Source organism: Branchiostoma lanceolatum, chromosome 3, assembly GCF_035083965.1.
Source record: "Branchiostoma lanceolatum isolate klBraLanc5 chromosome 3, klBraLanc5.hap2, whole genome shotgun sequence".
Taxonomy (NCBI): domain Eukaryota; kingdom Metazoa; phylum Chordata; class Leptocardii; order Amphioxiformes; family Branchiostomatidae; genus Branchiostoma; species Branchiostoma lanceolatum.
The window spans coordinates 24,935,918-24,957,847 of NC_089724.1; the positions used below are offsets into that span (position 1 = coordinate 24,935,918).

Here is a 21,930-nt window from a genome sequence, read left to right on the forward strand (position 1 = left end):
GTTTTCAAGAGCTTAATAATGGCGTATCCCATCCGGCTAAACTCTAAAAATCTCAAGCTGCACTAAATCAAGACTGATGTAGGCTTAGACCAACTAGGAGGACAAGACAAAGCTAAATTCGGTGCTAGCGCGATGGCCATCAAATTAGTAAGGATCGTATGTATTCCGCGTAATGGATTGTAAGTATTCCGTATGGATCGTATGTTTCTGCGTAATGGATGGTATGTATTCCGTACGGATCGTATGTTTCTAGTAATGGATTGTATGTATTCCGTAAAATTAGTATGTATTCCGTAAAATTCATATGTATTCTTTGGCACCCCTGAATATTGCTTAAGATAGATGTACGTCCACTCAGAGTTGTGACTTGGCTGAGTCATATGCATTTGTTCTAGAAGAATCACTTGTGTCTGATACAAAAGTGTTTCAGTTGCCACTGTAAACCTTTAACTATTCATTGTACTTTCGAGTTCATGGTTTTCACTGTCACTTTTCCACAGGTAGAATATAGGTGCTGCTATATATATTATCCCATTCATTGTCTGCTTTGATCAGTTTACAATGTAAAGCTTAGTACTCATTTCTTGCTAGTTATATGCAGCAGAGGGTTTTCCCTGTACTTACTGTCACTAAAGTGTAGGGTTAATTCGTTAATCATGGCCATCATTATTGAAGAATGGAAGAGTAATAGACATGTTTTCTATTTCCATTTCAGTGTGATCTATCGAGCCAAAGGCAGAGCTGTGGACCTGGATGGTGATGCTCCATTTGAAGAAGTTCCTGAAGAGGCTCTAGCTCGGTAAGATGTACAGCTTCATTCTGGGATAACATTCAAACTCGTGTGTGATACTTTATGCTGAAGAATGTGCACTACAGAAGCTGTGAAGTGATTGTAATTTCCTTAATATCATTAGTGATCCTCATTAACTCTAAAATGAAGTATCTGTGTTAAAGATTGGTGCGGCATTCCATTTGTCTGTTTTCTTGTCGAATCAAATCAAACTTTATAAAACCAGCACGACAGTCATGTGCACATACATTACTAAATTACTTATCAAACACTGTGTCTGATGATAGTGTCAGTTAGAAAACTACATTTTTACCATCTCAATTGAACTGAATTACATGTAGAAGACACAAAATAGGCAAAACAACATAATATACTAAACTTTATAGAACAATATCAACACTGAATGACATTTTTGTGTCCAAATTTCTTGCTGCAGGTTTTTGTTGCAAGTCATCGGTGCGCTGGCAGAGGAGATTGCCTTCCGCTCTAACACATCGGTCCTGCAGAGGGAGGGCTGCCACAGCCTGGCACAGCAGCTGGCTCACCTGCTGTTATATGTCACCTACATCCTCAAGTCAGGTGGGTGTTAGGCCCAATTTACAAAATAGACTCAGGGCTGTGAGTGAGGAGCTTTTGGCTGCTCAAGTGGAGTTTTCCTCCTCGAAAATGCTACTTGGGTGGCCTAGGGTTCTCCTTGCACAGTCCTCAGTGGACTCCAAGTTGACTCAAAAACATGAGTGTAAACTCAGCCTTAGAGATGGGTAGAACCTTTATTAGGCCATACTGATTTGATTATATGGATGACATCCTCTGGGCACCCTGAAACTAATATGAGTGTGCGAAAAAAAATTAAACCCCCCAAAAGTTGCCTTCAATATGAAATCAACGTAGCAAGGAAGGTTGAACAAATGACTGAATACACAGAGCACAGTATATCAAACAACAAATTCTTCATCTTTATTCTTTCATATCTTCTTTTTTAGACTTTGTAAGACTCATGTCTCAAAGCTATAGGTACTCATTTTTACCTCGGTCAAATTAGAAAAGGCTTCTCAAATAACAAGTGAAATTTTCTCCATAGGTTTGTTCAGAAAGGTCCTGTCCGCTGCCATGGCCCTACCAGTCTCCTATCGAGGCATACTAGAGTGTGGAACAGCCTAACATTTCTGTCAGAATCTCACCTCTCTCTCTAATATAGCATCCATATTTTGTTGGTAGTTTTCATGTACATTTTTGCGTTTTCTCCCCAGGTTTGTTCAGAAAGGTCCTATCTGCTGCCATGGCCCTACCGGAGGAGTCCCCTACCGAGGCGTACTACAGTGTGGAGCAGCTGAACCTGTTCTTCCAGGACATGGTGCCCTCCCACCCCACCCTGGTGCTGCAGTGGTGCCAGATCCTCCTCCTACTCAACTTCAACGAGCTCAGCTGGTGGAGTGAGATCATGCAGGTACGATCACCGCTACTTTAGGGATGAAAATGATACGTTTTTTTAATTGGTTCTTGGAAAAAAGAAAGAACAACAGAGAGAAAGAGTCTAGAGGGAAAGTCTCAGGAAATTAAAATTGATTAAGATTTCAGCTTTTCCTTCCAAATTTGCATTTTCTTAAGCTGTATGATAACTTGTGTGAAAGGAAGTAAATTATGTGGCCTACAGGTGAGTGTGACTTGTCAATGCACGAAGATGGACTTACAGGTACTGTAGTAAAGGCTTATTTAACTCAAAGTTTGTACAGTCACTTAATATGGTATTGATGTTTTTGTGGAAGATTATTATTAGCCCTTGTGCTGAGGAATCAGTTTGTGCCTCCTACCAGCTTTCTTTGGAACTGCAGAGACATATTCCTCAGAGACTTTGAAACAGGATAACTCAATAATGAATGAATGGATTTTTTTACTTCTGCATCCCTCAGACCCCCAAGAGAAGCATGAAACCTAGCAGCGGCGGCAACAGTGGTGCTGGTGGTGGTGGGAAGAAGGGGAAGGCAAGAACCCTAACCACAAAGCCACATTGCCACCTTATCTGACTCTGTCAATGTCTTAAAGCATTTCTTCTGCATCCTTCAGACCCCCAAGAGAAGCATGAAAGCCAGCAGCAGCAGCGGCAACACTGGTGGTGGTGGTGGTGGTGGGAAGAAGGGGAAGGCCAGGACTCCAGACGAGGTCGCCAACAGAAGTGCAATATGCTGTAGTGAGGAAGTGGTGAGGAGGGGCGGACTCATCCTGTTCTGTGACTATGTGGTGAGTTCGATACCAGGGCTCGAAATAGTGGGTGCATGTGCACCTGTGTGCACCCAAAATTAGAGCTGTACACCTTATTCTTGACTGTGGGTGCACCAGTGCACCTAAATATTTTTGTATGCAATAGGGTAAAGGTACTATTGTGCACTAGTATGCAGAATATTCTTGATATGTGTCAGGAAAAGCACTAAAACCTTTTGTTGTACTTCAGCTGATGTACTGAAATAGCTAGCTTTAGAATGACAGACTGAAGTTCTCAAGAGCTTTTAGATTTCAATATGTTTTGCTGACATTCAACTTTATTTTATGTGGTGCACCTAAAATTCTTTCTGTGCACCTAATTTTCTGGGTTTGGTGCACCAGTGCACCTTTTTCCAAAAATAAATTTCGAGCCCTGAATACACATGCAAGGCATCCTAATGGGAGAGTTTGGTAACATGTAAAATGCATAGAAGAAGAATTTGTAAGTCACTGTACTATATGCTCCAACTGGTGGTTGTATGTTATGGTTACTCAAGGGTTTACAACAGGGGGAAGAAAAACAGAACTCGTAAGTGTAAAAACAAACAATAAGTACATTGTGTAGAGTCTATATTATTTATGGTCTTGTGAGACTGATGAATGCCTACTACTACAAGGTTCAGGGAGATTCACTTCTTAGACACTAAGAAAGGAATTTCAAAACATTTGAATTATATCTTTTGGGTATTTAAAGTGCTTTTCTGGCTGTCTTTACCTTACTGTCAGTCATAATCTTGAGTGCACTTATATGTATACCTTATTATAAATTAGTACTCTGATGCCCAGTCAAAATATGCTCAATGTTATAAATTTCACAGAAATGCTAGGTATGATATGAAGTCAATCTCTAGTTTGAAAAAAAAACTGTATTTGCTGTGTTTTTCTTCAGAGATTGGCTCTTTGACTGTTTCTTGTTTTATCTGCAACCTGAAGTCATTTTCATGCATTCTGATTGATATTATCAGTCTTTGTTGCAAGCAGTTTATCTGTGGAATTTTAAGGGATTCTCTTGGTGGTTGTGGGGCTTTAGAAGACATGTAGTTTATGTTTGCAAAGGCTATAGGCATACAGGAATGATAGACAATATCTTTTTTTCAATTTCATCCAGCATCTTTCTTCACGTTTTCTGAGAAATAATAAAGTCGATCTAACAGTTATTTTATTTTTAGATCACCAAAGAAGGATGCTGAATGGCATCTAAAACATCTGTTATTTCTCCAGTGGTATATAGATTCAAAAATATTTTACATATACTATATATATGCAATATAAATTCAGCAAATTTGATGGATTATTGTCAGTATACGTAGGAGGGGTCCTCAAAAAGTGGGAGCGAAAATGAGATTCTGAGTTTTCTGTTCTTTCCTCTTCTGTGTGCTGTCCCTGGTGTTGGCTGTCTAGACTCCTGTCTTCACCCCCCTCATTCCAGCAACAGCCACTCTGTATGGGGAGCTTGTGCTGGAGAAGAAAGTATGTACTGTGTGGATCTGTGCATGTGTCACAATGTGTAGGGGTGTTTCCACTGTACGTGACAGCGCTGAAGTTGTGCGAAGTGTGTTGACGTGTCAGTATGCTTGTGTAGTACATACATTGTACTTTATTGTGTAGTACTGTGTGGATGTGCTCTGTGTTTATGTGTGTAGACTTATAGATGTGAGTTTGTGACTCTTTAATGTGTGCTGTGGCTTCATAATGTGTTATTTGCATGTTGAGTACCTGCAGCTACTTTCCATCGTGGCCTGTCTGTGTCCAGCCCCCCTCTTCCTTGGCTGCTCTACAGAATAATGGGATTGTGCTTTGCTACTAGATGTTCTATTAAATAACTAGTTTTGGCTACGTGTGGGAAAAAAAATGTGGTGTTTCCAATTATTTGATCAAACCCAGTAAAAACCTAGCCATTTTTTTTTGGGGGGGGGGACGTTTACAAGGGACATATATTATAAGATTAAAAATCTTATATCTGAATGAAAACGCAGTGTCAAATAGTTTTCCAATATTGTCTCCTCATTTCTGTTGTATAAGAAAATTGTGTTTGTACAACTTAATTCAGAAAATACCAGTATCCTGTTTCATTAAATCAAATCAATTTTGTCTTTTAAACTTTTTTGTGGATCACTTCGGCCAAGTTGAAAAAAAAAGAAAAAGAATCCCTATTTTTTCAGGACTGTAATTGGAAACACAACATGTCCATCACTTTTCCTCGACCTTACTAGTTAAAAAGGCTAAGTTCCTGTGACAGTATGACTGCACACTATTCCATACATGACTACCAATATGTGCTGTCCAAGTTTTCCTAACTATAATGTGCTTCATTGTCAACAATGTCCATAGATGCCAACTATGCTTACATGTCAACCATGTGTCTGACTGCCTACCACATTCTATGCCAGCTACATGTATCTATCTGTCATGTGTGACACTGTTTATTGATATTTCTGTGCCAATCATCTCCCTTTTCAAAGCATGTCATGTTCTTGTATGTTTTGCTCCAACCATGTTTTCCAAGTCACCATGCAGGGCTTGAAATCCTGGGTGCATTATTGTGCACTTTTGTGTACCCAAAAGTAGAGCTGTGCACCTTATTTGTGACTCTGGGTGCACCGGTGCAAATAAATATGGTTACATATGAAGAAAATAATTGTACACTAAAAGTTTATACAACATATTTTTGACATGATTTAGGTGTCAGAAAAAATACCGTCGTTAGTAGGACCTTTAGATTTGTTGTGTCACTTACATTTTATGTGCAGCCAAAACTCTAAACTTTTTAGGTTAGGTGCACCTACATGTATGCACTTACAAATGTAGATGTACAGGATCCCTCAAAATAAATTTCGAGCCCTGCTGTGTATGATTTTATATATAACAGCCACAATGCTGAACCAACAATGTTCCTCTCCCACTCTAGTGTCAGAACCTGAGTGATGTGGAACACATGACCTGGGTCATCATTAACCACGTAAAGGACCTCATTGAGCTGGCCCAGGAACCCCCTGTACAGGACTTCATAAGGTAACGACCACATTTGTCAAAGGCTGTTGTCATGATTTTGATCTATTAGAATTTTCAAGCAGGCTGTGTCAGAACTAACTGCCAACAGAGTTGACAGTATTTTAAGTCTAACAAGACAGCTGTATTGTGTACAACATACATGCATAACTGTCCTATGCAAGAATGCCCTCAGTTTGCAATTATGCAATGATCGTATGGCGGATGTAACCAGGCCTTAATTAAGGGAAAATTTACATTTACATCTGATTCTATTGTCAAAAGCATCTCCAAGTTTTATATAAGTACTGTAGATTTTATTTTTGTGAGACTTCAGTTCATGGTAGAAGGGAATGGGTTTTTTTGCTGTGTTATAGTCGATAAGATCTCTAACTGCTGATTTTTTTTTTTTATAAGACTTAAGTGTAGACCTGCAAGTGATGTTTGATCATTCTGAAATGATGTTGAACAGTACTGTAATTTCCAACACAACAATTGGACTTACAGTAACTAGAATTATTGACTGTCCAGCTCCTGTCTTTAAAAAGAAATCAGCAATCTACAGTGATGTCTTGTTTCACGCGTCAGAATGATTTCTATCAACACAGATGATGTATTCTGATGTATTCTGTACAGTGCAATTCATCGTAACTCTGCTGCTAGTGGACTCTTCTTACAAGCCATCCACTCAAGATGTGAGAAACTCTCCAAGGTAAGTCCTACAAAGTGACGTCGGCGTGGCGTAACGGTTAGAGCATTGAACTCGGTATCAATAGGTCCCGAGTTTGATACTCACCATGCCCCGACATTGTGCCCTTGGGAAAGGCACTTTACACTACCTTCCCGTACGGTGGAGTGACGCCAACTGAGCCTATTCGGCTAATCTGTCAAACTGTGTGCCAAAAAAAAAAAACACTATGGATTTGGTTGCCGATGTGCCAGCATCTAGCTCATTTGCCACTGAGAACTGTTAAATTTTTTTTTCTAAAGTCCTACAAGAAATATACATTGCAATAGCCTAGTGAGTACAGTGTTTGCTGAGTGAGTAGAGAGATCCTCAACCAAATCACACATTATACCAAAGACACACATTGAAGTTAGACATCCGTGTAAGCAGCATTTAAGACAAATCAATCTCTACAAATGGATAAGATTTGGGGATTGCTAAAGAACGTTTCAAGTTACATCCATCACTCTTCTTTTAACCCTGAAGAAGAGTGATGGACATCAAAACATCCAAAAACAATCTCCATATCTTATCCAGTTGAAGAGATTGAATTGTCTTTTCAAATGTACTAAAAGTGGTTTACAGATTGAGAACAAAGCATGATGCTTTTTTGTTAGCTAGTAGTGCAATGCAGCTTCGATACAGCTTGCATATTTTGGCCAAGCACATCAGGTCACCCCTACTCTTCTCAATAAGTGTGTTGGGGTTTTTTAAATGTACTAAAAACGCATAAAATATTTCCTTTTGCAGCCATGTATAGTGAAGTCCATGCTGGGGTGTTTGGAGGGGATCCACCTGACCCAGTCTGGCACCCTTCTTACCCTGCTGATCGACAAGTTCCTACAAACCCCCCATCACGCCCTCGCCAGGATGTGCGACTCCCTAGCCTGCAGGAGGGTGGAGATGATTCTGGCTCAACCTGTGGAGGTGATGAATAAACAACAGTTACTCTCCATGATATTCAGATTCCTGTAATGGTTCTAATAATAGCCTAGAATATATTCATGTCAGCGCTTCGACAGAACATTATCGTATGACGTCATGTTTACTGATACGAGGATGCTATCTTGTGACGTCTGTGGTTTCTAAATGTTGTGTCAGTAAAGATTTTGTATGCAACAGACAAAATTCTGACAAAGTTAACCAAACATTCAAGTGAAATTGTATATAACTACAAGACAACAACTCCTGTACATGCCTGATAACACATTGCAGCTGAGGTACCATGCCGGTTAAGGGTTAAAAGGTGTCTAACAGTTGAGTTTGCCACAGATTATTGATAGATAAATGATTCACCAGCCATGCTGAGTCCCACGTTTGCATATTTCATTCTGGGACAGTGCTACTCCTGGCCAGAATATCACCAGGTCCCGTAACTTTTTGACTTTTTCAGACGACACTGATGTGCTGATATGTGTGTGTGTGGCTTGGGGTTGTGAAACTTAACATTCTGACACAACAGTAACTGTTTAGTTGTTTTCCCATCACAGGACAGTCGAACACAGTTCCCTGTGGAAGATGTGGAGAAACTGCAGGTGTTCATGAGGGAATCAGGGCTGGCGCTCAGGTTAGACTGGATCTTTTCTTCAATTATTGTTGTTCTTTGTGACAATGCATCCATTCAGTTGTATTGTCAAAGTCAGCATAGAGTGATGGCATTCATCCCATTTTAAACCAGAACTAGTGGCTCTGATTTCAGATGAAAATCCTATGTTTTCATTCATATAAAAAGATGTTATAAGTTACAGTCAAACCTGTCTATAGTGGTCACTCAAGGGACTGAGTAAATTTGGCCACTATGGCCAGGTGACCACTATATAGAGGATATGGTCGACTCTAGCAATGAGTGACACAAGACATAAGTTTATACTAAGGTACTGAGTATTTTTTCACATACACACTGCACAGGAGCTTATAACATCTACAGTTCAATTTTTGTTTCCTTATTTTTGTTATACAGTATATCATTTAATTGAAGAATTATTACAATGACCATGCCCTACACAAACACATAAACTGCAAATGGTCTTCAATTTAGTTGACATTGATGTCCAGTGTACCAGTTCCCACGGCAAAATTAACCAGCTGCCCCGCACTCTTCGCTATCATCTAGCGAACTCGAAAAAGACGGACTTGTGCCTTATGTTTACAGCTCGGGTTCGGCTTCTACCATTATCCCTAGTATGTGGTAATCATTGGAAAAGTGGATCCGTTCATGCTTATTTCTTTCGTAAATTTAGTACAACTTGTATCTTACATCATGATATATCTGTATCGATGCATTATTTAGGTTTTAATAATGAAATTACTCTCAGAGATGCGGTATTACAAAATAGATTTACCGTATTTAACCTACATATCAGTGGTATCGTCTGAACTCTTGTGACCTTTGCTGCGACGCCATCTTGGAAAAATACGTAAATCTCGAAAATTCTTTATTTACCCGCAGAAAACGGAAATTCCGCCCGGAAAATTACATTTTCAAGAACTTAACACATCAGATACATGAATGAGCCTTCTGTTGAAAAGATGCGGCCGTAATTTCGCCCAGTCCGACAGCTCAGAAATGACGATGTGCCGCGGAACAGAGACGAGTGTTTACAGCCACGTAAAAAATCGAAGACACCATTTCTGGAAATACTTCGCGTCAAACTACGAAATTCTTTAATGTTTTCTTTATTCAAACACATTAAGGTTCTAGTTGAGCCCACGTTTTGGTGCCGCAGCGCGGAAATAAAAAAGATTTTGAACCAGGCGTGGGCTGGCACGGCTCGGAGTTACGGCCGCTGATGTAAACAACGGGCCGGTGGCCACGCTGTGACCGCTATCGGCAGTGTTGGCGTTGCGGCCGGACCGAAAATTGGCTGACCGCGACCACATTTTTTTTTTTTTTATTAAACAACAGAAGAATATACAGGACACAGAGGTGATGTACTCTAGCTGAAGCTAATATTAAACATCACCTCTGGAAAAAAAAATACAAGTTACATAGACAAGTACAATAGTAATGAGAAACAGCAATTGGGTCGTCCAATACAAACAAGCTAACAAACAAACAAACAATGAATATATCAATATACCTGAACTAAGTTTTAAAACGTCTGCTTGTCAAAATATAGTGCTGAGTCAAGCCTAAAATGTTACAGCTGAAATCATACGAAACAAAGGATGAACCTCTTAATAATAAATAAATGAAGGCTTGATCAGACAAAGTATCAATATCAATATCGCGACCACATTGGACAGGTGACCGCTATAGACTAATTCTTAATGCTTATGTCAATGGGAAAAATCCAAGGGACCGACAAAAAGTGACCACTATGGCCAGGTGACCGCTATGTCCAGGTGACCGCTAACACAGGTTTGACTGTATTTAAAAAAAAAATATCATCGATGGCAGTTTGGGATATATTTGACTATCACTTGAAAGACTAAATGTAGTACAGTCATGATGCACATTTTCTCATCTCATCATCACTTTCTCTCATGAACATACGGAACATACATTGTAGCTAGGGGTGGTATGATCCAGTGTCTAATAATTGTTATTAAATGTCATGTTTGAAATATATATTCAGTGTATTTGATGCCAGTTTTTCTTTGACTCTTCAGACACCAGAGACTTGCCTCCCTACTGGCAAGGTTCAAGGCTGTTATCACCCAGCAGGCTGTTCCACCAGTCGAACCTGCCCCCTCCTCCCACCCCCTCGATGCTGCTAACATCAACATAGCCTCCCTGTCTATCAACAAGGTACCATCAGTGATGTTTGCGATATTTTTATCTTTTTTTTTCTGAATTTAAGTCAACTACCGGATAGTATTAGCAACAAGACAAACAGATTTTGAGACCTGTCTGCAACAGAACTTGCACAGAAATGCCATAAATGCTTTAAACTTGTAATAAGGACCAATATTGTTTTTTAGACTTGAAACTTCATCAGTGTTGGTCTTAAAACTACTGGGAAGTTTGTGATCTTAAAAGTACTTGAAATCTTAAAACTTACAGCTATCTATAGACATGCCTTTGGATGAGACACTATGTACTAACAGATATATTCTGCACAGAAATATATTATTTATTCTGTATTTGTAGGACCTGTATGTGGCGACAGTGCAGGACCACTGCTTCAGAAGAGACAGTAATGCCCAGGAGTGTGCCCTGATGCTCAGCAAGCTGGACTACTCCGACGTACTCACCATCATGATGACCAAGGTACATCATCCTCCGTCTATCTAAAGCCACAGCAATGTATTTCCTTGCTTTTCAGATGTTTAAAACTAAAAGTAACATAATATTGTAAGGAGACAAAATGAAAACAGGCTTGGAGGTAAACTTAAAGATGGACATATTCACCCCCAGAAACTGTGTGCACCAATGAAGGTGCAGACTTCATCTTCTGACACTGTTTTCATGTCAGTTGCTTTCAAGTTCATCTTTCATGTTTTAGATCAGAGAACCAACAATTTGAATTGGTCTGGCCTTATGCTAGAAATAGTACCATACTACTAGAATCAACACTCTTACACAACTGTAGATTTTTCTTTGTGTTGATGCCAGTGTCACCCAACCAGAGAATCAGAATCTAGATTTATCTACTTCACATTTTGACAAGAAAGTCTTATAATTAGCAACTTTCTTAAGAACCTCTCATCTTTTCCACCTTGTTTTCCATGGCTATAGAAGACTGTTAACTAAACTAAAGTTATCATTCAAGAGACTTAACGAAAACAGTCGCAGCAGACAGTGGCCACTATAGACACTGGTGGTCCTTATGCAAAGGTGGTCGCTGGTATAGGATTATACCTCCTTCCTACATGTATGTTTGAGATTGATGAAAACTGTTGTTTTCCTTACTCCAGGAGTTCCACATGAGACTATTAGAAGACTCCATTTCTGTTGGACTCCAACAATCCCTGGTCTCCTCTGCCCATGCTGACGTTCTCAATAGAACAAAAGGTCTGTATCTGTGTAGCGAAATATCCACCCAACTGCCATCTGACGTAACACACCAGTTTCTGTATCTGTATAGCTTGCTATGATTTGGCTTAACACACCAGCTTTGCAGACATGTGGTGGGCCATCCCTATTGGATGGTGATGTAAAGCTGGCAGCCCTGTGTATGAGGGAGGTTAGGCATTAGCCTTAAGCATGAAATCTCTGCAGGTAAAAGAACCCAACACACTTATCAAGAAGAGTAGGGATGACCTGGTGTGCTTGGCTGAAAATGAGAGCCGTGGCAAAGCCGCATTGCGCTATGATGATTTCATTTGCTGACGAAAAAGCGTCATGCTTCGTCCTCAATCTGAAGTCGCCCACTTACTTGGAGACATGACTATTTCTTGTTTTTTCTTCCTGTAGGTCTGAAACTGGGGAAGGCGCATCACCTCCTGCGGGCGTCGTGCATCACGCTTCTCCGACACGTCAGCAATGTCGTCAACATCCTCCCCAGTCCGCAGCAGCTGGTCTCCCCCGGCAACCATCACCCGGGCAACCACACCAGTCGCAGCCGGACGCCGCCGCGGGAAAAGTACCGTCTGAAGATGGAGATGTTGCTTGCAGACCGTGAGTGGAGGCACTCCGTGTTCCACATGGCTGCGGGGCTGACGGTGTATCTTCTCTCCCTGAACAAGATTCCGGAACAGTGTCAGATTCCTGAGGACTCCTTCACTGATATCTGCAGGTTTAGCATACTGGTCTTGGAGGTGAATATTTTATTAAAGATTTTATATTCTACAAAATACTGTTACAGTTACTGTTAGTTTCAGAAGGATATCAAAATGGATGTATTGTGGGTTAGACCTACGACCCATCATAGTACCTAAATTTTCCATTTTGCAAAAGACTTGATTTGATTTGTTTTATTTGGCTCCAGAAAAAAGTACAGCCAGGGCTACCCAACTAGCCGAAGGCTATTACAAAGGGTTAGCCCTGATAACATTTAACTGCTACATGATTTTACTGTTACAGTAATAAGGGTGACTTTCGGAATCTTAAAAATGGATGTATTGTCAGTTGAACTTACAGTACAACCCATCATAGTAATGGCCAAAGCCAAATGGGATTCTGAAATGTGAAGTGACAGTGTTCTGGTGCTCTCCTTAGTGCTGAAAAAGGACCTTTTGGCTGTGATTACATAAAAACTTATTGAAATGGCTGGATTGAGGAACTAAGAAAGTAGATCGTTTTAAACCACTGGCTAGCAAAAGAAAGCAATGTATAATATGTATATACTATTGGGATCTCATCTGTAAGCAGCGACACCTATAGCTGCAGTGCAAAGTGAACCAATCAGAACTGCCCTGAGGAAGGTGACAGAAGGTCACAGAAATGTCAGTGTAAATAGAACACTTGTACAAAGATTTTTGTAATTCTGCACAAAGTTGTGTGGCCCAAGGGCTATTGAAACAGATGGTTGCCTCCCTATGTGCCATCTGGTGCAGGAAGGACGTAGACTAACTTGATACTTCTCCTTTGTTGTCCCAGATCCTGTGCTACCTGCTTTACAAGGGTCGTCATACCAGACGTTACACCAGAATCCTAGCTAAAAGCCTGGCAGGAATGACTTTAACTTACTAACTAACCAACTACTTCAATGTTGTCCCAGATCCTGTGCTACCTGCTGTACAAGGGTCGGACGCCCAGCTCGCAGCAGCTGCAGACGGCTGTGGAATGCTGCTGCTCTGTGCTGAAGAACCCGCAGCTGTTTGCCATCTTTGTGGCCCAGGAACACGCCCACCTGGTCACCACTGCTGTGGGCAGCATTCATCAAGTCGTCAAGTCAGGTTCGTCTTTGTCTTAATCACATTTTTAGCTTGAAATTGATCCTATTCTAGTAGCAATCAGCTCCTTTGATAGATAGAATACGATGAATCCTCACAGACCACGATGCAGGTTAATGGAGTTGCACCATCTTGTTTCTCAAATTTAGATACCAGCAATTAAGACTTATTTTTATATAGATACAAAATGTATTAGTTATAACTGAATGGCGAAGATAGAAACTGTAAGGATATTCAAGTTGCCTATACCTTGTACATGTATAATGTCACATTGTGTTACTTGCTACAGCCCCCTCTGAACCTGTAGCATTACTTGTCTATTCTGCTGGTATTTTGACGACACCTCCATACTTGTAAATTATTTTTGTGAGCTTTAAAACTAAAGCACAAAATCACAAGGAATAATAAAAAGATGTATTCTTTTAATGGTCAAATATCTTGAACCTAGAAAGGACACAGATGTTGAATAAGAACCAGCTATGACTAGCAGAATTGTGTTCAAATTTTGCCCCTCGCTGGGTTATATTGGGGTATGCAAGATGATGATGATAATGAAAATGGAGATGTTTTGTTCCCAGTGTGCATTAGTGCAGGAGAGAAGCTGTCACCAGTCAATTTACCGGAAACAGGGGAAGGCAAAAATGTCTCAGAAGGTAGAGTTTGACATGAGCTATTATTATTATTACTATGGATATGAAGATTTAAAGTTGGTTTCATTTGTTGTTTTACAGCATGTACATGTAGACTGTACCAATTGACAAAGGTACAAACAATAAAGAATCATGTATTCTTGGTACATTATTTTCCTTTCCTTTAAAAGATAAAGCAATGAATGTGTTTTTCTCTTTGAATTTACCTTGGATTTTATAAGCCTAAGGATATTGGAAAGGTGTTTATTTTGTGGCAATTGATGTTATAATTGTATTAATTTTTGTTGTTATATGCTTTTAGATCAACAGAGGGCTCTTCTAGCTTGCAGACAGATGTGTGAGCTACTGCAGTGCTTAACAACTACCCTGTCCCCGGGTAACACTAGACTCCCACAGTTCCTTTCTGCACCACTGAGGAATGTGGTGCTGAACCTAGCCAGGCTACCAATGGTCAACAGCTATGCCAGAACCCCACCAATCGTGTGGAAGATGGGGTGGGGGGCGTCGCCAGGTGGGGAGACGGGGACGAAACTGCCAGAACTGCCGTTTGACTTTCTGCAGGAGAGGGAAGTGTTGAAGGACTTCATCTATAGGATAAATGCTGTTGGTAGGTTGAATGTATATTTGAATTTGAATATAGATATTATGAATGAAAATTATCAATATGCAATATGAAACCGTAGGAGGAAAGTTCATGTGTTGGCAGTTAGCATATAGTACATAGCTTTGTGTTGGAAATTGTACAACAAGAAAGTGTTTATCTATATTCGATAGTGCTCATGATAAAGAAAATTGCTGCATGGCAAAACACTGTCAAATGAAGAATCCCCTTCTATCGTTAGTATTACATTTTACGATAGCTCTTGTGAAGAAATCAGTTTTGATTACTTGTTTTTGTTGTTGTTGTTGATAACATCAAAACTTGTAGTCATGGGTGACATGGATGCCTCTCACTGTACTTCTGTTGACAAAGTTGGATGAAATATCCATCATTTCAACAACTGTCCATATCGCATTCCCAGGTTGGACATCACGGACACAGTTTGAGGAGACATGGGCAGGTTTGCTGGGGATCCTGAGTGCACTTCCCATCACTGTACCTGCCGAGAGTAGGGAGGTAAGGTCTCAAACACTCTCACTCACTCACTCACTCACTCACTCACTCACTCACTCACTCACTCACTCACTCAATGCTCACAAACTCACTCACTCATTACTCACAAACTCACTCAATACTCACCAACTCACTCACCTACTCACTTGCCCACTCACTCATTCACTGATCATTAACTACATGTAACTATACTTTGTGGGTCAGTGCTTCATACAAAAGATGTCACACTAACCAGACAGACTTTTCTGGTTAATACATAAAAGAAATAACCATCAAATGTTTTTAGGCACTTGTCCTTGATGTTGATAATATCTTTCGTACTGTGTAGTTGAATTCAATCTGATATGTTAAATCCAGCCTTTCAGCTAAAACTTTCCTTAATAAGGCCGGCAATGATTATACTTAGTAGACATTTTTTTGTGCTACAAGATATACTAGACAATCAGCCCCCTAAACTGCGCACTTGATATTAACTACATTGTTTTAAATTTTATCCTTCGATGAAGTGCCTCTAGTGTATTCAATGTACTTGTAATGTTGAGTGGTCCGCAACATCAGCTTGTCTGCCTGGTGCTCCACTATGTATTGTCTTGTTGCAATTTTTGATGTAGAATTAAGACAATCAGCATTAATTTCACAGACTGTACATATGTTTTTTGAAGTGTCTAGACTGAAGTTAACCCTGGTTGACTGTCATTCATACACAGGAGGAAATTGAGAAGACCCAGGCGAACGTCCTGGCAGTGAGAACCATCACTGCGCTGGTACTGGACTCCACCCTGCATCCCCAGCCGGGAAACCCCGCCAGCAGTGTCTACGAGTACCGACCGCGCAGCAAGCCTCCTTCTTACATCAACACCAGGTTGGAAAATTATACAGTCAAACCTGTACCTCGGTGGGCTCTTTAGCAGTCCCTTATGTCTATTTTCCTTCAAGTTAGTGGAATGGCTAGGTTAGTGGACCTGAGCTCGAGAAGTCGACAGCCTCCAAGGGACTTTTCAGCTTTACCTTACCTTAAAGTATATTCATCTGTATTGTATGTCTACTGTAGTATGTGTCCCTTGAATGATCACCACAGATGAATATTACAGCAGCTTGAAAATAGACTCCAAGAACAGAAATCAAACTTTCTGAGTGTACATCTTCCTTAAAAGCTTAATAAGAGTTTAATGGTTCTTACTGTCTTATTTTATGTCTCAGGTCAGGAAGGAAGCTTGCTCAGGTCAGACACATCGTTGAGAAGGAAATCATGGCAATAGCAGCGGAAAGGTGAGTTGTCTTATACCACAGGTATTCTCTTTTTGATACACATGTAGTGACCCTCACATCTAATATTGTTACAAAACATGGCAGAGTATTCAAAACATTACAGTGTATTTTTGACAGAGAGTGTGACTGTGAGTGAGTGAGTGTGTTAGTGAGTGAGTGTGTTAGTGAGTGAGTGTGTTAGTGAGTGAGTGTGTTAGTGAGTGCGTTATGGAGTAGCCAGTCAGTGAGTCAAAGAGTGAGTGAGAGAGAGTGAGTGAGTGAGTGAGTGAGTGAGTGAGTGAGTGAGTGAGTGAGAATAATAAATTTGAACTACATGTAGATCATGTGTCCAATAAAGATAGTCTGTTCAAGAGAAAAACAATAACTTTCTTCTGTCCTCAGATGTGACCTGTGCTCCCATCATCCCTACTTCAACATGCACGAGCAGCAACTGCTGGAAGGGGAGGGGGGCCTGTACAGCGCTGATGCACACAGGACGCTGGGCTTCACAGACTACGGTCTGGGACATGTGAGTTACTGATACTGTTTCATAAGGGGGAGGGGGGTCTGTACAGTGCAGACGTGCACAGGACACTGGGCTTCACAGACTATGGTCTGGGACATGTGAGTTACTGTCACTGTTTCGTGAGATTCAGTATTTTGAAATTATGAGAATCTAGGAGAACTCTTTTAGCTACATGTAGACCTACAACAAGTCCATGTTAAAAGCAGTACTGGTAAAATAATCATTACGTCATGTCGTATAAGGCAGAAATGGTCATCCTAACAAAGAATACTGCATAATAGGCTAAGATTTTGTAAAATCTTATACATTTCTGGTGGAAGGAATACCTTTGGATTTGCTTCAAGTATTGACTTGTTGATTGTGCAATGTTCATATTTTTTGTGTGATAGGAGGAGGGTGTATAATTTGTACAACCATATATGTGACTTGTCAATTAATAATACTGTAATCATTATTGATATAATGTTTAAGGCCATGTTGCTTTGATTGAATGGATAACTTGGCCACTTCTGGGAACCCCAAAACTGTAACTATTTTGGAAACAGACGAAAATTGATGCGCGCGTGGATGTCATCCATATAATCAAATCAGAACATGGTCTAATCAGAAGATAATGTATATTTTTGTGTCATGACCACTTTAATTCTAAAGGTTGTTACTCTGTATTGACAGGTGTCCATCAAATCCATCTGGTCCGACAACCACATCCTGAACCAGACGCCGGACACGGACGAGGAGCCGGACTTCCCCGACCCGGAGGACGGGATGTCCCAGCCCATGGTGACGACCCCGCGCCGGTTCCGTGGCGGCCTGGACATCCACTCCTGCCTGCAGTTCCTTGTGGAGCTGTACAGTCAGTGGATGGAGCCCACAGCCATGCCCAGAACACCCGTACCACTGCTGTGTGAGGTGGCCAAGTCGGTCAGTCAATGCACTGTTTTTTTTTTACATTTGCAAGAAGGGTATTTTTTTAAGCAGCAAAATATATTTTTATTGAAGCAAACCTTACTGTCTGTCTTAAGAACTTCAATCTGTAATTGTATAGCTAACACAAAGGGATTTTAACAAGCAATACACTAAAACTCGGGTGTGTTTGTCTGTGAACAGCATATTACTCTGAAGTCGTGAATGGATCTTGCTGTTATTTGGTATGTTGGTAGAAGTTGATAAAATGAAGAAATGATTAGAATGCGGGGCTACTAGAGTCAATTCCATGTCACCGAGAGGGTTTTCAGATAATATTGCTAGTGAGTTCAAACAATTTTAGGTAAAAGACTATTCCAGTCGTAATGTTCTAAATTGTTCAAACAATCAAGAATGAAAGTTTGAACATGTTTGAACTTATTTATATATGTTGGAACTATTTGGAAAGTAATTGCACAAATGTCTCTTTATTTAGAACAATTTTCAAACATCTATGCGATTGTTTCACTGTTTGAACATGTTGGAACAATTTGCATCATTTTTCAAATGGTAGATTTGGGTTATTGCCCCCATAAAAGTAGGTGCTAATCGCACTCTATTGTCTGCCTCTGTATATTTTTAGATTTCACGTCTGGACCTTTGTCTTGAGGTGTCTATGCATGGCACCCAGGCCTAATCCCCTATACTTTGAAGGGATGTGTGAATTGCCCTGTTCCCATCCCACTGACCCAGTTATACCATGTTGTTATAATGTTGGAACATATAGGAACAAATGATCAACCTATTTTCCAACAGTTTCGAAAATAATACAAATAACATGTGTAATGTTAGAAATTTGTCTAACATGTTGGAACACAGCAGAAACTATTTAGAACATCACATGAATGTTGGAAATTGTTCTAAACAGTCACTTACCTCCCTCAGATTGTTACAAAGGTTTTGCAAATGTTAGAACAAAAGGCAACAAACACCCTCTCGGTAATGTGGAATCGACTCTATGGTACTGCAGTAGGATATCAATTTTTGATATCTCGTGTTCTGGACATGCTACCATGATTATCTTTAAAGGTAGATTGCTCTGAAAAGAAGTGACGTATGATTCGGCCCCCTAGCTTCTTTTTTTTCTAGTCACGTATCATTGGTCCAATTCAAACTTGAAACCGTCACAGTTTTTTCAAACTTGAATGGAGCCTTGTTAAAAGCCCTGTATTCCAATATGACTTGCTAAATGTGTATCACTGTGTTTTCTCCTGTGTCTGCAGATCTTGTTAATTTCCGACCTGTTCACCGAGCTGCGTCAGTACGAGTGGATGTTTGACTCCCTCCTGGAGCTGAACAAGATCCACCCCGTGGAGGACGAAATCCTGCTACAGTACGTGGTACCCGGGGTCTGTAAGGCCGGCGCTGTCATGGGCATGGTAGGAATCATGGGGTTATTTAATAGATGTTTGTGCGTGTTCGTGTGTTTGTGTGTGTGTGTGTGCGTGTGTGTGTGTGTGTGTATTTATGTGAGAAATCCTGCTACAGTACGTGGTACCCGGGGTCTGTAAGGCCGGCGCTGTCATGGGCATGGTAGGAATCATGGGGTTATTTATGTTTGTGCGTGTTCGTGTGTTTGTGTGTGTGTGTGTGTGTGTGTGTGTGTGTGTGTGTGTGTGTGTGTGTATTTATGTGAGAAATCCTGCTACAGTACGTGGTACCCGGGGTCTGTAAGGCTGGCGCTGTCATGGGCATGGTAGGAAACATAATTGGGTTCCTCAATTTTGTGTGTGTGTGTGTTTGTGTGTTTGTGTGTGTGTGTGTGTGTGTGTGTGTGTGTGTGTGTGTGTGTGTGTGTGTGTGTAATAAATCCTGCTACAGCACGTGGTACCCGGGGTCTGTAAGGCCGGCGTTGTCATGGGCATGGTAGGAAACATGGGCTTCCTTACGTTTGTGTGGGTGGGTGTGTTTGTGTGAGTGAGTGAGTGAGTGAGTGAGTGTATGACATTGTATGTATTGTCTGAGTGAGTGTGCATGTGTGTGTGTCTGAGTGTGTGTGTATGTGTGTATGTGTGTGTGTGTGTGTGTGTGTGTGTCTGAGTGTGTGTGTGCGTGAGCGTGTTTATGTATGTGCATTTCTTAAATACCATTGTCAGGGAAAACTAGGTACAAACATTCACAAAATCTGACTAATCTTTATTTTGTAATGTTTCTATTTCTTAGGAAGGACCAGTTGCAGAAAGGGTGTCCAAACTGCTGGAGTCTTCTCTAAAGAGCACACACCTTCCAACCAAGGTAACAAACCTGTAAACTAATCTCCAATTAGATGATGGGGTACTTAAAATTTTCTGACGTGTCAGAAAAGTCGACCTGGCAGACAAATTTTGGATTTTTTATCTGCTTGGAGATTGCATGTAAACCCACCATTTCATAGTTCATACCATTCATTTACTAATAGATGTGATGAAAGAGTCTACTAGTTACTTATTATAGTGCCAATCTCTCTGCCCCCCTCTCCTTTTCTGCCCCCCTCCCCAAGGTGGGTAGTGTCTATGGCAGTCTGTACATCCTGGAGGCAGGTCCGTCCGAGGCCTCCAAGCTGCTGGTGCCGGTACTGCAGGACTACCTCAGCAAGAACATCCCACCCACTGCACAGTAAGTCAGAATATGGTCACAACATTTCAAAATAAGAAATATTGGGATGATAACTTAGCAACAAATATGCATAGCAGTGTGCAAACTACATTGTATTGTGTTCTTCATCTAATTGTCAGGGCTGAGATCTGACATACTTTCTAAAATTTCAAACAAAATTTTCCATTGTGTGACTGCATACTCTTTATGCCATATTGTAAATGTGGATTTTGCATTATTTAGTATATCACCTGGATATGTTATTATGTAAATGTATGTGTATTTCCAGGTGCTGTATTGTACATGTGGAGCCCCATGTGTTGGCCATGTGGGCTACAGCCTTCTACCTACTGGAACATTACCAGGAGGACTTGAAGGAGTCAGACTTCAAGGTACATACAGTTATGCTCAGCATGTGATTTACATGATTATGGAATTTTTATTGGAATACAAAAAATGCTTTTGATACTCCAATACATTTGGAAACAAGAAAAATTGTAATGAAAACAGTTCAAGTGATCTTTATACATGTGCATGTAGGAGCTACCATTGTGCCAATATCAGTGGAAAAATGAAAACTTGCAACAGTAGATTGTACAGAAATCTACTGTTAATGTATATATTGATAAGTTGGTGGCTCTTAAATTTTGCAACACAATGAAAGTCAAGTTTGCAATATCTTTGAGCTTGCAATTAAAACAATATTGGTGGTGATAACAAAATTAAAGAGCAGTCAATGACTTTTGATGAGTGAAAATTTCAAGATTTAGAGTAAACTTATTGATAAGCTTGTAATAGTTATAGTTATGATAAAATATTTCCATTGTACAGTCCGTCATGCTGCAAGCAGCCATCACCACGGCCTCGGGGAGCGAGGAGGTGACGCCTGCGCCCGTGTACCACGCGGTGGTGCGCGGCCTGGAGAGGCTGCTGGTCACCAGGGTACTGACCGGTCACGAGGCAGAACCACTGGTCAAACTCAGCGTTGACAGGTACAGCTGCTATTTACATTTATTCATTTATTTTTTATCACATTTGTGGAAGGATTGACGTAACAGGTGACTATCACCTTTTCAAGATGTCAACCCAGACCGGACTGTAAGATTTGATCCACTCTCACCTTGGGATGTTTGGCCCTCTGGCATTGCACAGATTTTGTGCCCTTGGGAAAGGCACTTAACATGACTCCATTCTAGTGTTAAAATCGGTACCAGACTTAGGTTGGGGAGGTTAAAGGCAATGAAAGGAGAGGGATGGGCTCTGCCTTCCAATCTTAGTTTTAAAGGAAAAGATAGAGTTAGACTGTTAACC

At 40.6% G+C, this 21,930-nt stretch overlaps 1 protein-coding gene across 10 annotated transcripts in view; it reads left to right on the forward strand.

Moving 5' to 3' along the window:
• LOC136431182 (huntingtin-like) overlaps nucleotides 1-21,930 on the forward strand; it is a 54,574-nt gene that overhangs the window by 27,789 nt on the left and 4,855 nt on the right. For 8 of the 10 annotated variants that reach the window (XR_010754990.1, XR_010754992.1, XR_010754991.1 and 5 more), the window contains 26 exons: nucleotides 716-799; nucleotides 1,227-1,369; nucleotides 2,041-2,237; nucleotides 2,855-3,028; nucleotides 4,451-4,519; nucleotides 5,958-6,061; nucleotides 6,674-6,749; nucleotides 7,515-7,691; nucleotides 8,255-8,331; nucleotides 10,377-10,515; nucleotides 10,858-10,977; nucleotides 11,625-11,721; nucleotides 12,124-12,467; nucleotides 13,370-13,547; nucleotides 14,123-14,197; nucleotides 14,496-14,801; nucleotides 15,217-15,311; nucleotides 16,016-16,170; nucleotides 16,509-16,577; nucleotides 16,959-17,085; nucleotides 17,755-18,003; nucleotides 19,269-19,424; nucleotides 20,209-20,280; nucleotides 20,525-20,640; nucleotides 20,909-21,011; nucleotides 21,451-21,611. Coding sequence is in view for 7 of the 10 variants with exons in the window: in XM_066422464.1 (XP_066278561.1) it covers nucleotides 716-799; nucleotides 1,227-1,369; nucleotides 2,041-2,237; nucleotides 2,855-3,028; nucleotides 4,451-4,519; nucleotides 5,958-6,061; nucleotides 6,674-6,749; nucleotides 7,515-7,691; nucleotides 8,255-8,331; nucleotides 10,377-10,515; nucleotides 10,858-10,977; nucleotides 11,625-11,721; nucleotides 12,124-12,467; nucleotides 13,370-13,547; nucleotides 14,123-14,197; nucleotides 14,496-14,801; nucleotides 15,217-15,311; nucleotides 16,016-16,170; nucleotides 16,509-16,577; nucleotides 16,959-17,085; nucleotides 17,755-18,003; nucleotides 19,269-19,424; nucleotides 20,209-20,280; nucleotides 20,525-20,640; nucleotides 20,909-21,011; nucleotides 21,451-21,611 (3,663 nt within the window). In the remaining 3 variants the exon portion in view is untranslated. The remainder of the gene's footprint in view (nucleotides 1-715; nucleotides 800-1,226; nucleotides 1,370-2,040; nucleotides 2,238-2,854; nucleotides 3,029-4,450; nucleotides 4,520-5,957; nucleotides 6,062-6,673; nucleotides 6,750-7,514; nucleotides 7,692-8,254; nucleotides 8,332-10,376; nucleotides 10,516-10,857; nucleotides 10,978-11,624; nucleotides 11,722-12,123; nucleotides 12,468-13,369; nucleotides 13,548-14,122; nucleotides 14,198-14,495; nucleotides 14,802-15,216; nucleotides 15,312-16,015; nucleotides 16,171-16,508; nucleotides 16,578-16,958; nucleotides 17,086-17,754; nucleotides 18,004-19,268; nucleotides 19,425-20,208; nucleotides 20,281-20,524; nucleotides 20,641-20,908; nucleotides 21,012-21,450; nucleotides 21,612-21,930) is intronic. The other 2 variants (XM_066422466.1, XM_066422469.1) reach the window with 1 other exon arrangement.